This window comes from Xenopus laevis, chromosome 8L, assembly GCF_017654675.1.
Source record: "Xenopus laevis strain J_2021 chromosome 8L, Xenopus_laevis_v10.1, whole genome shotgun sequence".
Lineage (NCBI taxonomy): Eukaryota > Metazoa > Chordata > Amphibia > Anura > Pipidae > Xenopus > Xenopus laevis.
Window position 1 is genome coordinate 26,300,937 of NC_054385.1, and position 13,794 is coordinate 26,314,730.

Below are 13,794 nucleotides of genomic sequence, written 5' to 3' on the forward strand. Positions count from 1 at the left end.
TATTATTATGCTGCCAGGGATGAACAGGAAAGAAAAATAACTACCCAGATGGAACAGATAAATCCCAGGCAGCCCCCAAAATAAAACAGCATTGTGACTTCCAAAATAAAATGACACTTTGAGCATTAGCATAGCATAGAATAGCACTGTGACTCCCAGCAATCTCTTGGTAGAAAAGCACTATAACACCCAGCATACTGCAGTTAAAAAAATGGAAATGTTACTCCAGGATCAGTGACTTTCAGCAAAAAATGGCATTCCAATATCCCATTTTATTGCATTCAGGTAGTTGCTCTGGCAACAGTATATCCCACGTGACCCTTTTTTAATACCTACTCTCCCCAATGTCGCCAATTTATCTTAAGAACTATCATGTTTATGACAAGAAGAAAGAAAGGGAAGAGGCATATAAAAACACAGCAACTGACAGAAAATGTACTAGGAGTAACATTTTAGGAGGTCACTTGGAGGTATCTAATTCATAAGAAGAATCCTGGCAGGAATTCTACCATGGTGACAGAAAACATTGCCACTACTATTAGAGAGGGAAAATGGCTGTCAACAAAAGTCTGGGGGTGGGTGGTAATAGTATAATTAAGTGGACTGATGAAGAGCACCCAATAAAGGTAATTGATTGTATTTGAGTGGGACTATATACAGTACACAACTTTGCATCCATCTTATGTTTTACATTACTGTCACATTGTTGCATGCATTGCCGCACCCTCCACAAGGTTCATTTACTAATACAAGACAAAGTGCAAAATTGCACTCAGAGAAGTGCATGTGCTTAAATACAGTTCTTAAAGGTACTTGTGCCTAAACACACTCTTAAAAATTTGCATGAATGCACTACTGCATGCAGCGCAATTAGGCATCTATCTTGGTAAATGGAGCATATGGTGCAGTGTGATTTTTTTTATTAGTCAGTGTGTGAAGGCATCACTTTCAGATGCTGATTTATGGGTGCCTGTCTGGAACTCTAGAAACAATGTTGCACAACAGTAATCTACAGACATATTTGCACCTAGCATTAATAAAAACAATCCTTTAAAACACATAAATGGCAGAGTACAGTTCACAGTGTCTGGCAGAGGAGGAGCCATCAGAGAATCTGATATCATGGACTCACCAGTCACAGCCCTAAAATCTTCTTTTCTTGCTGACAAAAACAATTTTTTTTATGTTTGAGACATTCATTGATCAAAGGTAACTGACTCTTTCCTATACTTCTTACTGCTTGAAATAAATGAAAACACAAGCAGAACATGGAAAAAGTAGAAATGATTTAATGCTTTCTGTCCCAGAAAGGGCAAAGTCGGGGAACATATGAGACTGACACCACTTTGTCATATAGTGCTGTGAAGCAGCATTTCTCTCATTAGTGCTGTCCACGCAAAACATCATGAATGGCAGTTGTCACACCCCAGGTGATACAAGAGCGCAGGATGATGAGGGATGCGCCACGGTATAGGAGTGAGACCTTCCCCCCACACTTTAACCACACTTCCCCTGCCACCTCCCTTGTCTTTGGCAACTCCTTCCCCACCCCTGCCTGCATGTTAGATACCAAAACACTAAGGGGATAAAGAATTAATGAGGTGAAAGCTCCATTAACAGATCCAGATACCAAGGAGGGCACCCAACCTGGGACACCATCTAAACTTAGTGCATCTCTCAGTGGCTCCTTGAAGGAGAAATAGAGGGCACTGCCCAGGGCATTTCTTGCAAGAATGACAGCGAATCCTCGGTAAACCCCAAATGTAAATCGGTTTCGAGCACTGTAAGACTGGAATTCCTGTAGAATAGAACCAGCAGAGGGGAATCGTGTGTTGTTGCGCCCATCCTGCAAGATGTTCTGTACACGTTCAAAAGGTACTAATAGTACAGCCTCCAAAGCTCCAGACATGAGTCCTGAAAGGCAGCGATCCCAATGGCCAGCTTTTCCATTGCCAGACAGCAACCTCTGGAATGTACCTTGGGTGCCAAATAGCAAGGTGCCCTGTACAGTTTTTGCAACAAGTGGTGGTGGTAGACCACGGTAGAGCTGGGCAAATCCTTCTTTTAGCAACTGCTGGGAAGCTGCCCTGATGGTCATCGTGTGAAGCTGCTGACGGAAAATAGTCTTATATATGGGAAAAGTGAGAACAGTGGATAGGAAAGTGGAGGTCGCCCCAACTGAATAGCCACTGCCATGCCAAGTGCTACTGGGAGGGGGATTCCCATCCTCCATTTCAAAACACCAAGTTTCTGAAGGTATTCTGAGGTATTTTGCCTGGATTCTGTCAGCACAAGAATCTACTAAGACTGTTAGCAGATCATCATTTTTTCAGAGCATACCATCAACTCTGTTTGAGACTGTAAGGAAAAGGAACACAATGAATTAAAACCTGCATTGTTTGTTAATTACGTTGGTTACAAAAACATTGATAGTATATTTGGATTAGGTACAGTTTCATGTTGAATATAGACTAGTTCTCTTACTAAAGGTGAACAAGTGGTAAGGACAGGTTGGACTATGCCCCTGTTTCTACCCTCTGTATTGTGAAATGCACTGGCTTGGATGATTTCTTGGAAAAACATAATATAAAAGGCTATTGTGATACTAAACTCTATAGTTAGTATAAATATGGGAATATATAATTTATGTGAAAGTATGGAAGCGTGTGTGTATGGAGGCTGGGTTTTCATTTGGAGGGTTTGAACTTGATAGACTTTGTCGTTTTTTCATCCCGATTTAACTATGTAACTAGGTGCAGAATGCAGTATTCCCCAGGGTGCAAATGCTTTTGTGTCCCTTAGTTCTCTAGCACCTGGGGAGTAACCCCATGGCAACAACCAATGAAATACCTGCAGCTGTCTGAAAGCTAATCACTGGCTGGTTGCTATGTGTTACTGCCCAGGCGAATATTTGCCCAGTGGTGATAAATGACCGCCAGTTCATACATTTTCTGTAGAATCAGACATTAATTCTTTTCTTAAAGCTGGTAAAAAGACAGGGAGACTCCATTCCAATTGTGTAATATGTTTCCAATACAGGTTAAATTCTAAGGTATATAAAATGGGGAGGGAAGAAATTAACTTTATTCTATAAACCCTCAGGATCCTGTGTTGGTTCTGCCATAAGGGAAGATGACAACTTTGCCTCAGGGGGTCATTTTAAGACTAATGATGCAAGTGGAGTATACTCCTTCAAACATAAAAACAGAGGTGGTGAAAACATCAAACCATACATACATTTGTATGTTTTTGGGGAGATGACATAATATTGTGCAGTTTTTCTATGCTAGTTGGAAAAAAAGGAAGAGGTAGGGCAATGCCTAAATATAGAAACTGGGATCACCAGGGAACCTGCCGTTTTGGGAAAACCCTCATTAACTAATGGTTGTAAAAATAACCCAAATAAATGTGTTTCAGTGCCCTGGTTTTGGTAAAGGGCACAGCGAACATTTGGTTGACTTATGCCCTTTTGTGCAAATCCATGCATCCCTAATTCTGATCAGACTCTGCTTGGGGTAACACAGATAAAAAAATTGGTAAATTTACCCAACTGCTGATTATATTGACATGTATTTAAAATCATCTCTCAGGTTCACAGGCACCACCATGTGATCTAATTGCTGACGAATGTATGTACAATTGGATCAGGGCCTGTTTGTACCCATCTTAATCCCTGACAAGTTTGTTTGAGTTATTGGCTGGGTTGGATTTGCAGCTGCTCTGCACAGTTAGTTTAATTAGGGCTAAAAACATATGCCCAGTCCCGTTTAGGTGATCCCACAAAAATATATATATTTTTGGACTTGAAGAAATGTGGGAGAACAGGGCCAAAATATGCAATGCACAAATTCTATTTTCTCTCGATAGCCAGAAACCACAAGCAATGTCATGTAAAAGTTATTAGGCCTGGATTTGTAGAAAGGCCACAAAAGCCCAGGCCTATGGTTGCAGGATTTTAGGGGCAGCATGCCACCTAGCTGCATCCACATTGATTCAGAGGTGAAGGGGAGGGGGCAGTGGCAACAAGCAGTGGTCTAGGGGTGTCCTTTATGTAAATCCAGCCTTTAAAGTTATATTAACATCATGAACTTTGAAAAACACCAATTGGGAAGACCATGTTGATGTCAATATTAAGACAATCTGTACCATTTATTTCATGCAGGGGACATAAAACTCCGATCTTTTTTTTTTTTTTTTTTTGCAATGCGGGTACTTGCCTGATGTTGTGGAGGAAGCATAGTTGGACTCATAAGTTAAGAACAGCAGGAGATTGAGAAAAGGGGCCTCCCTAAAGCGCTATTGTCTGCTTATGACTGGAAGTAATAAATATCAGTACATTTATGGGACCTGTTATCCAGAATGCTCAGGACCTGAATCTTTCCATAATTTGGATATTCATACATTAAGCCTACTAGAAAATCATGTAAACATTACATAAAGCTCAGTGGGCTGGTTTACTTCCAATAAGGCTTAATTATGTCATAATTTGAATCAAGTACAACAGAGAAAAAGGAAAAAAATTTGATCATTTGGATAAAATGGAGTCTATGGGAGCTTTCTGGATAACAGGTTTCTGGATAATGGGCCAATAAGCATGTACCAGATCTAGTAACATATTGTATGTCTATGGATTCCTGCCAATACCATCCATCTTTGGTTTAGGACCTGGCCCTCAGCCATTCAGGTGGCGCCAGGATTTACCGCCCAACAGCGCCGATCGGCGCCTTTATGCCGCCTGAGGCGACCTTCCATTGCCGCCCCGACCCCTCCTCACGGCGCTCACATTTTCTGCGCAGGAGGGGGTCGGGGCGCTGCACGACGCTAGTGCAGAGAGCGCAATTGCGCTCTCTGCACTAGAAGAGCCGAATTTCCGGGTTGAAAACCGGAAATTCGGGTCTTAGTTACCAGGAGCGGCATTTTTGCCGCCCCTGGTAACCAGGGGGGCGCTGCCGCCTGAGGCGAGTGTCTCAACTTGCCTCATTGGTGGAGCGCCCCTGCCGCCCAAGAATCCAAAGGTAAATTAGAAAAAATTGTGGATGGGAGTTTGGTCAAGCTTGGTTTAATAAAAATATAAGATAAATTTGAGTTTTAGTAATTAACCCGCTTAAAGTTAGGGGCAAGCTGTGGTCTGAACCAGGAAGTCAACTGAAGGGACCAGAGAAGGGGGGACCAGGAAAGAGGGGACAAGGGAAGCAGGACTCTATAACAGGCAGCAATGAGTGCAGAGCTGGGGGGTTTATAGCCAGAATGATGGCTAATGTCCCTGTGGCCAGATTAACGGCATCTGAAACAAGCCATGGCTACTTGTAAATTCAAACATTCTAAAGGGAGTGAAGCAGGACCTAGCTGTCTGCTTATATAGATTAAATATATAACACACTGCATAAAACATGTAGGTTACTGGTTCAAATCCAGGCAGCATGTTACACCCAGTGGGCAGCATTTACTGGTCACCTGTTTCAAGACAAACTCTGATTGTTTGCTATAGTTAATTACTAGACCCAGTGCAAACTGTGCTATTTTTATTAAATAACCCAAACTATGTTGTTATAATGTGCAGACTTCAACAGGTAGGCACTTCCTATCAGGTATAAATTAGTAAACAGCATGGATTGGAAATATATATTGCTTTTAACTGTGTCTGCTTTCTGCCTGGGTTAGAAATAGCCTTTCCATCTTCACTAAGTGCATTTAGCCCCCACCACTTTTTAACTCTGTCCTCTGGGATTACTGACCCCACCTCTGTTACCAGTCACTATGGTGCCTATTCCTGAATATTCCCATCCTAGTTTTCTACATGTCATTAAACAGATTTACTGTACTGTGTGCCGTTCCTTTGTTGTGGTGTTACACCGCCCATTGTCATCCATTTCTATCTACCATTGTAATTTTATTATTCATACAGAAATGTTGTCTCAGTACACACACTCGCCATAAAAATGTATATCTCAATAAAATCAGTTTAACCCCACAACAGTATAATAAGTACAGCCCTCAAAGAACATTCTATAAAAATGCCCTGTTTCTGGGATACAAAGAACCTTCTGTACTTCACAGAGAGCTACTAAGGCAGCTATCCCTAACTGGCTTTTAGAGGATGCTGGGATTTATAGTCAGTCAGCTGACAAAAGCCTGCACACAGTTAACCCTTTCCTGGACTGAATGCACCATACCATTGATGGGCATCGGATCCTGCTTCATAGAATTATTCTTGTGTAACTGCACGCCCTGTCATTATAGTACTGTGGTTTTCTCAATGCAAAAGGAAACTAGAATGTAACCTTCATTTTAAACAGGAAGGGGGTTACTTTAACGTAAAAGTTAAGAACATTATTTTCCCATTTAATCTTTTTTACATGCACAGGCAAATTTCTAACATGTAAACAGGTCAATTCCAGGGTAGGGCAATGACATGCTGCTGTTAACTGACCCATATGCAATGTTTAGATTAAGTAATTTGGCATTTTATTCATAGTGATATTGAGTAACCCTTTTTATTTGTTTTCATTAGGACACCCCCTTGCATAAAACCAGTTCAATTTCTATGATGAATCCAAAACACTGTTCCCTTTTGCTAGGTTACTATTACTGTCACAATGCTAGGTTCCCAACACCCCTGTTACACAGTCGTTCTGCTAGCTTTCTATAAAACTGCAGTAGCTTCTGGAGAAACCAGATAAGTCTATTAAAGAAAGCCTTCTTCATATAAATAGAATAATCATTGAATTTAAATGCTTTCACCTCTGTGTGTCTTCAACGTCATCCTTCCTTTTTGCAAGCAGTTCCTCTTGAAATAGATTCCATTCTAGCAAACTAGCCCTTATTCTCAGTTTCGATTGGTGGAGCATGTCAGCATGTTTCTCAACCCCCCCCTCAACCAACAAAGGTGGGGGCTATCATCTTCAGCATCCTCCTTCCTCTTTGCAAGCAGCTCCTCTTGAAATAGATTTAATTCTAGCAAACCAGCTATTCTCTGTTTTGATTGGTGGAGCATGTCAGCATCATTTCCAATCCCCCCTCCCAGCTTCATTTCCAATCCCCCCTCTCAACCAACAAAGGGGGCAGGTCTGTCATCCTTTTGTTGTACACTGTACTGCTCAGTAAGAGAACCCAACAATAATACATTTCACTGCTAAACCTCAGAGCAAACCTTCACATAATATATTTTTTGTTTATTGTTTGATGCTTAAAACACCCATATGCATGTATTGTTGTTGACAATACAGTCAGTTTTTTTTTCATTACAGAAAGCCTGTCTCTAGCTGCAACGGATTTGTGTGCAAATTCTTTAAGGTGGTTCCTGTATCTTTTACACCTAACTGCCATGATTTACACACTTAAAGGGGTTGTTCACCTTTAAGTTAACATTTAGGGGCACATTTACGAAGCTCGAGTGAAGGATTCGAATTAAAAAAACTTTGAATTTCGAAGTGTTTTTTTGGCTACTTCGACCATCGAATGGGCTACTTCGACCTTCGACTACTACTTCGACTTCGAATCGAACGATTCGAACTAAAAATCGTTCGACTATTCGACCATTCGATAATCGAAGTACTGTCTCTTTAAGAAAAACTTCGACCCCCTACTTCGGCAGCTAAAAGCTACCGAAGTCAATGTTAGCCTATGGGGAAGGTCCCCATAGGCTTGCCAGCGTTTTTTTGATCGAAGGATATTCCTTCGATCGTTGGATTAAAATCCTTCGAATCATTCGATTCGAAGGATTTAATCATTCGATCGAACGAATAATCCTTCGATCGTACGATCGTAGGATTAGCGCTAAATCGTTTGACTTCGATATTCGAAGTCGAACGATTTTAGTTCCTAGTCGAATATCGAGGGTTAATTAACCCTCGATATTCGACCCTTAGTAAATCTGCCCCTTAGTATGATGTAGAGAGTAATATTCTGACACAACTTGCAACTGAACTTCATTTTTTATTATTTGTGGTTTTTGAGTTATTTGGCTTTTTATTCAGCAGTTCTTGCAATTGTTTGCAATTGCAGCCATCTGTTTGCTGGGGTCCAAATTACCCTAGAAACCATACACCGATTTGAATGAGAGACTGGAATATGAATATGAGTAATACAAGAAGCAATAAAAAAATATTTGTAGCCTTACAGAGCATTTGTTTTTTAAATGGGGTCAGTGACACCCATTTGAAAGCTGGAAAGGGTCAGAATAAGAAGGAAAATAATTTAAAAAAACTATAAAGAATAAAAAATGAAGGCCAACTGAAAAGTTGCTTAGAATTAGCCAATCCCACGAATAAGCACAACATTTCATACATGGGCACGTACATATGTTTATACGCTGGGACATAAGCAGGATGGAAGTGTAAGCATGACACAGATGTAATGTTTTTCTATCCAGTTTTCTATCCAGTCTTGTAAGAATGTTAAACTTAAGGATGCACCAAATCCATTTTAACCCCCGAAGCCTTTGTGAAGATTAGCCAATTACGGAAACAAACCCTGATTTGCATATGCATATCAGGGCTGGGAAGGGAAAAAGGGAACCGTGCCTCTAAGTTTTGTGACGAAAAGTCACATGATTTTAAGGACTTGCACCTAAAGAATCACGAGCAGATGTAATATTGGAGATAAGCACTAGGGATGGGCGAATTTGACCCGTTTCGTAAAAAATTAGCCCCCGACGAAATGTTGCAGACGCCCATTAAAGTCTATGGGCGACAAAAAATTTTTGTAGCACGACGCCATACAAGTCTATGGGCATCATTCCTGTGACGCAACAAGGCGAAGAAATTCGCCCATCCCTAGTGAGCACTAGAATATGGCATCCCAAATTTTAAGCATTTAAATTAGCAAATTGTATCCAAAATTGCACTTTGACTTGCAGGCATAAATGACTCTTATGATTGAGTGTATATGAACATAAAAGGTGCTCATGACCGGTGTTTTTTTACTGCATTGCTAGAAATTTTATTTCATTTTTAATATATTTATTGCATTTTCAGGCTCACTTTGATCTTGATTCCTTGCTTGTGCCCAACAAGGCTAGTGAAAGTGAGATTTTGTTCACCGATCTGTGTAGTTATTTATTTATATTTAATTCCTTTGAATGCTTGTATTGTTTTTTTTTTTTAGCAAATTTATTGTATACTGCATTCTCCTTGATTACTATGGTTTTTGTCCATGAAAATCTTTATGAGCAGGGTTTTCATTTTGGGTTTTTTCATGATACAGAGTATGGTAATTCTATTCATAGTGGGGATCAAACTATTAAGAGGGTTGTTATTTTTTATAATCATGATGTTTTATCTATTCTGTGAGAGAGATGTTATGTAATGTGCAAATTTTAAGGCAAATTTTAGAAATGTTATTAAAAAACTTTAGTGTAGAACTTGTAGTAGAAATACATATTTATTCATTTTGCATTAACGGGATACTGTCATGGGAAAAAAATTTTTTTTCAAAATGAATCAGTTAATAGTGCTGCTCCAGCAGAATTCTGCACTGAAATCCATTTCTCAAAAGAGCAAACAGATTTTTTTATATTCAATTTTGAAATCTGACATCCCTTCTTTGAAAATGTTTCACCACTCATCCGAGAGGCTTCTTCAGTTCAACTGAAGTGGTAGGGAATTCCCTGGCATTTAAACCATTGAGGGTAGTAAAGTCATAGACATCCAATCACACTGGTTCTATTTAACTTCAGTAAGGTGCTGAAACCCACAGATGTGTGAAAGTATGATACAGTCACAGTGGTACCATGATTTTCATTCACTGAACACTTCAGACTACCACTCTAAAGTGGCCACACTGCTCAGTGAGTCCAATATATATGAACAACTTAAGAGGGACCCTACAAGCAGCTACAAGAAAACAGTTATAGATGCTTGAAAAGCTTGAGAAGGACAAAGTCATCAGTCCAGCGTTGTATTTGTTTTTGGCAATATTGCGTAAGAAAAAGTGACAGGTTTTGACAGTGGTGTTTAACGTGATCAGAGAAGGAGAGTCAAAGATTACCCCCAGACTGCGTGCTGAGTTGACAGGGTTAATGAGCATGCCATCAATAGAGATAGTAAAAAGGGGAGTAGGACCAGGCTTAGGTGGAAAGATGATTAGTTCAGTTTTTGTTAGGTTGAGTTTGAGGTGGCGCTGGTTCATCCAATTTGAGATAGCCAGGAGGCAGTTAGAGATTTGAGTATCTGTTTCAGGTGTTAATGAAGGGGTGGATAAATATATTTGGGTATCATCAGCATACAGATGATAATTAAAGAAATAGATGCTAAAGAAAGATGATAACAAAATATTTGAAAGTTGTCAGTAAAAGATCTCATATTCTGCCATTTGATATGTTCAGTCTTAAAATAATACTCCTACACAAAAGTAAACTATTCTTCCCCTTAATGGCAATATCATTGTGTAACCCATAACATTCTAGATTCAAAAAGCATGACTTTATTCTTAGCAATTTTCCCGTTCCATGTAAATCCCACTCACTTTCCAGTACACTTGTGATAGGACTGAAAGAATGTGCAATTTTGGGCAACCACCTGTAGTGCCACATAACTATTGAGTCCAGTCCCATGATCACACTTGAGCACTTCTCCAGCCATTGTCACTGCCATTCATAAACCTAGGACACCCAGGGGCCGATTCACTAAATTCGAGTGAAGGATTCGAAGTAAAAAAACTTCGAATTTCGAAGTATTTTTTGGGCTACTTCGACCATCGAATGGGCTACTTCGACCTTCGAATCGAAGGATTCGAACTAAAAATCGTTCGACTATTCGACCATTCGATAGTCGAAGTACTGTCTCTTTAAAAAAAACTTCGACCCCCTAGTCCGGCAGATAAAAGCTACCGAAGTCAATGTTAGCCTATGGGGAAGGTCCCCATAGGCTTGCCTAAGTTTTTTTGATCGAAGGATATTCCTTCGATCGTTGGATTAAAATCCTTCGAATCGTTCGATTCGAAGGATTTAATCGTTCGATTGAAGGAATAATCCTTTGGTCGAATTTTCTGCACTAAATCCTTCGACTTCGATATTCGAAGTTGAAGGATTTCAATTCCTAGTCGAATATCGAGGGTTAATTAACCCTCGATATTCGACCCATAGTGAATCAGCCCCTAAATCTTACTCGTCATGATTACTTATATAGTACTATTGTCTCCTGCAGAGCTTCTACAGCGTACAAGGTATACACACACAAAGCTAGTTTATACAATGACAACATACTGAAGCATATACAAATTTGCAGATGTATAGCTTTAAAAGTCATTAAGGGGAGGGCATGCTAGAAAGAGCTGCTTCCAGTACAGGTATAGGATCCATTATCTGGAAACCAGTTATCCAGAAAGCTTTGAATTGCGGGAAGGATATCTTCCATAGACTCCATTTTTATCATACAATTCAAAAATGTAAAGCATATTTATTTTTTCTCTGTAGTAATAAAACAGTACCTTTTACTTGATCCCAACTAATATATAATACATCATCATTGGAGGCAAAACAACCCTATTGGGTTTAGTTAATGTTTTAAGGATTCTTTAGAAGACAAAGTATGGTTATCCAAATTATGGAAATACTCCTTATGTGGAAAACCCTGTTCCACAGCATTCTGCAGGTCCCATACCCGTACAAAAAGCAAATATCACACTCACGTATGCTAGCCATGACAAGCATTCATGTCCAAAGTCAACTCACTTTCACACAGAATCACACTTCTTCCAGCATTGCTTGATAAGTGATGCACCTCATCAGGCTTGGGAATCAGAAAAGCGCTGCCATTTCAAGAGCAAAGAGGCCCTAACATCACACCCCAGCCTATTCAATAGTGACTGTCCCTCTGGCATTTGCCAGTCAGGCCCTGCAAGTTACTCTTATGCACTGCATCTTCTTCTAGGACAAACTAAATGGGAGCTCACGCTTCTCACGTTTTAATGTGATGTTTTTTCCTATATAGTACAGGGCAGCCCTCTACTTTCTATGGTTCTATGTGATCCTGTACTCCTGCAGCTTGTGAAAGACAACCCCTGGGATTCCAGGCAATCATTTTCTCAGTGCATGAAATCTGAGCAATAAATACATGTATGCAACGGACAGCAGGATGGCTGCCTGCCAGCTCAAATTCTCACCTGCTTTTATTTGCATGCTCACAATACTCCCCCACAAGTTAACAGCATGGTTCAAGTCACAACCACAAATAAAGGAATACCAGGAACGGACATAGTGACATAGCAACTTAGGTTGAAAAAAAAGACACACACGTGCCATGCAGATAAGTTGTTTAGTCGATCAAACAAGTTAGAAGATTCCTGTCGGCTAACGATAATATGTCTGCATGTATAGCCTATCTGACGATGTCAATGGGTAGCTGTCACTACTATTTGTCTGACATAACTTTCGTATGATTGGTCTGTGATGTAATGGCCTGAACATCGTCTGATTGCTTCTTTTTACTACTTTATTTAATCTGAATTGTTAGTGATAGGTTGGGAGATTGCAAAGCACAATCATTCGTAGGATATATATACGTAAGAATAAAATCTCCACTTCTATGACCATCTTAACTGTTAGCTGATCCAGATGAGGCAAAAATCCTTCTCTAATTTGCCTCAGAAGGAAAAAAAATTCTTTCTGACTCCAAGATGGCAATTGGACCAGCCCCTACATCAACTGGCACTAAATAGTCGTTTTTCCTCACTTGCTAAAAAGCCATCCAATCCCTTCTTGAAGCTATCTAATGTATCTGCCTGTATGACTGTTTCAGGGAATGAGTTTCACAACTATCACTTAAAAGGAGAACTAAACCCCAAGAATGAATGTAGCTAAAAATGCCATATTTTATATACTGCACTTATTGCACCAGCCTAAAGTTTCAGCTTGTCAATAGCAGCAATGATCCAGGACTTCAAACTTGTCAGAGGGGGGTCACCATCTTGGAAAGTGTCTGTGATTGAGGGCTCTGAGCAGATGCTAAGCTTAGGGGTACACCTAGAGTATGGTGGAAGTTATGGTATGGGTATATGGTTTAAGTATTGAGTATCTATGGAAGTGAATGCACTGGGCCGGTGGCAGAAACCGGTTGGTGTCCTAGGAGGAATACAGGGCTCAGGGTATCTGAGAATAACCAGGGTTTGGGGAATATGGCTGATTTGTTTCTAAAACTTGTATGAATTCTGACAGGCCGATTAATTTCTTTGATAAAGAAATAGCTCACCTTTAAAATACCTTATAGTATGATGCAGACAGTGGTAATCTGGGGCAATTTTGCAGTTGGGTCTTTTTTTTACATTTTTTAAATTACTTTTTATTGCTGGTAGGGGATCAGTTAACCGGAAACCCATTATCCAGAAAGCTCCAAACGAAAGGAAGGCCATTTCCCATAGACTAAATTTTATTCAAATAATCCACATTTAAAATATATATATATTTATGTTTTCCCTGTAATAATAAACTTAATTAATACTTAATCCAAACGAAGATATAATTAATCCTCATAGGAAGCAAAACCAGCCTATTGAGTTTAATGTTTAAATGATTTTAAAGTAGATTTTAGGTATGAAGATCCAAATTTTGTTAAGATCCATTATCCATAAAACCCCAGGCCTCAAGCATTCCATATAACAGGTTTCATACCTGTACTAGTTTGTGATTTTTTTTTGTTCAACACCTCTCCGTTTTGGAATTTTTAGCTTCTGGTTGCTATGGTTCATTTTACACAAACAACCAGACAGTGGTGTAAAATAGGTACTGAATTTTGAATAGGACAGGTCCTAAATATAAAGATAAGTAATTCAATTAACAATAACAAAATGAGTGTCTCA

The 13,794-nt window shown here is 39.6% G+C and overlaps 1 protein-coding gene across 1 annotated transcript; it reads right to left on the reverse strand.

The window, feature by feature from the left end:
* Positions 1–1,273: 1,273 nt before the first annotated feature.
* slc25a53.L (solute carrier family 25 member 53 L homeolog) lies at positions 1,274–7,029 on the reverse strand. Its single transcript, XM_018229634.2, has 2 exons — positions 6,742–7,029; positions 1,274–2,358 (listed from the first exon to the last, which is right to left on the reverse strand). Exon 2 carries the CDS (start codon positions 2,231–2,233, stop codon positions 1,382–1,384), a length of 852 nt encoding a protein of 283 aa, XP_018085123.1. The 5' UTR covers positions 2,234–2,358; positions 6,742–7,029; the 3' UTR covers positions 1,274–1,381.
* Between the last annotated feature and the right edge of the window lie 6,765 nt (positions 7,030–13,794).

Excerpts from the sequence above, each read along its gene's own strand:
- slc25a53.L (XM_018229634.2), bottom strand. The coding sequence starts at position 2,233 with ATGGAGGATGGGAATCCCCCTCCCAGTAGCACTTGGCATGGCAGTGGC.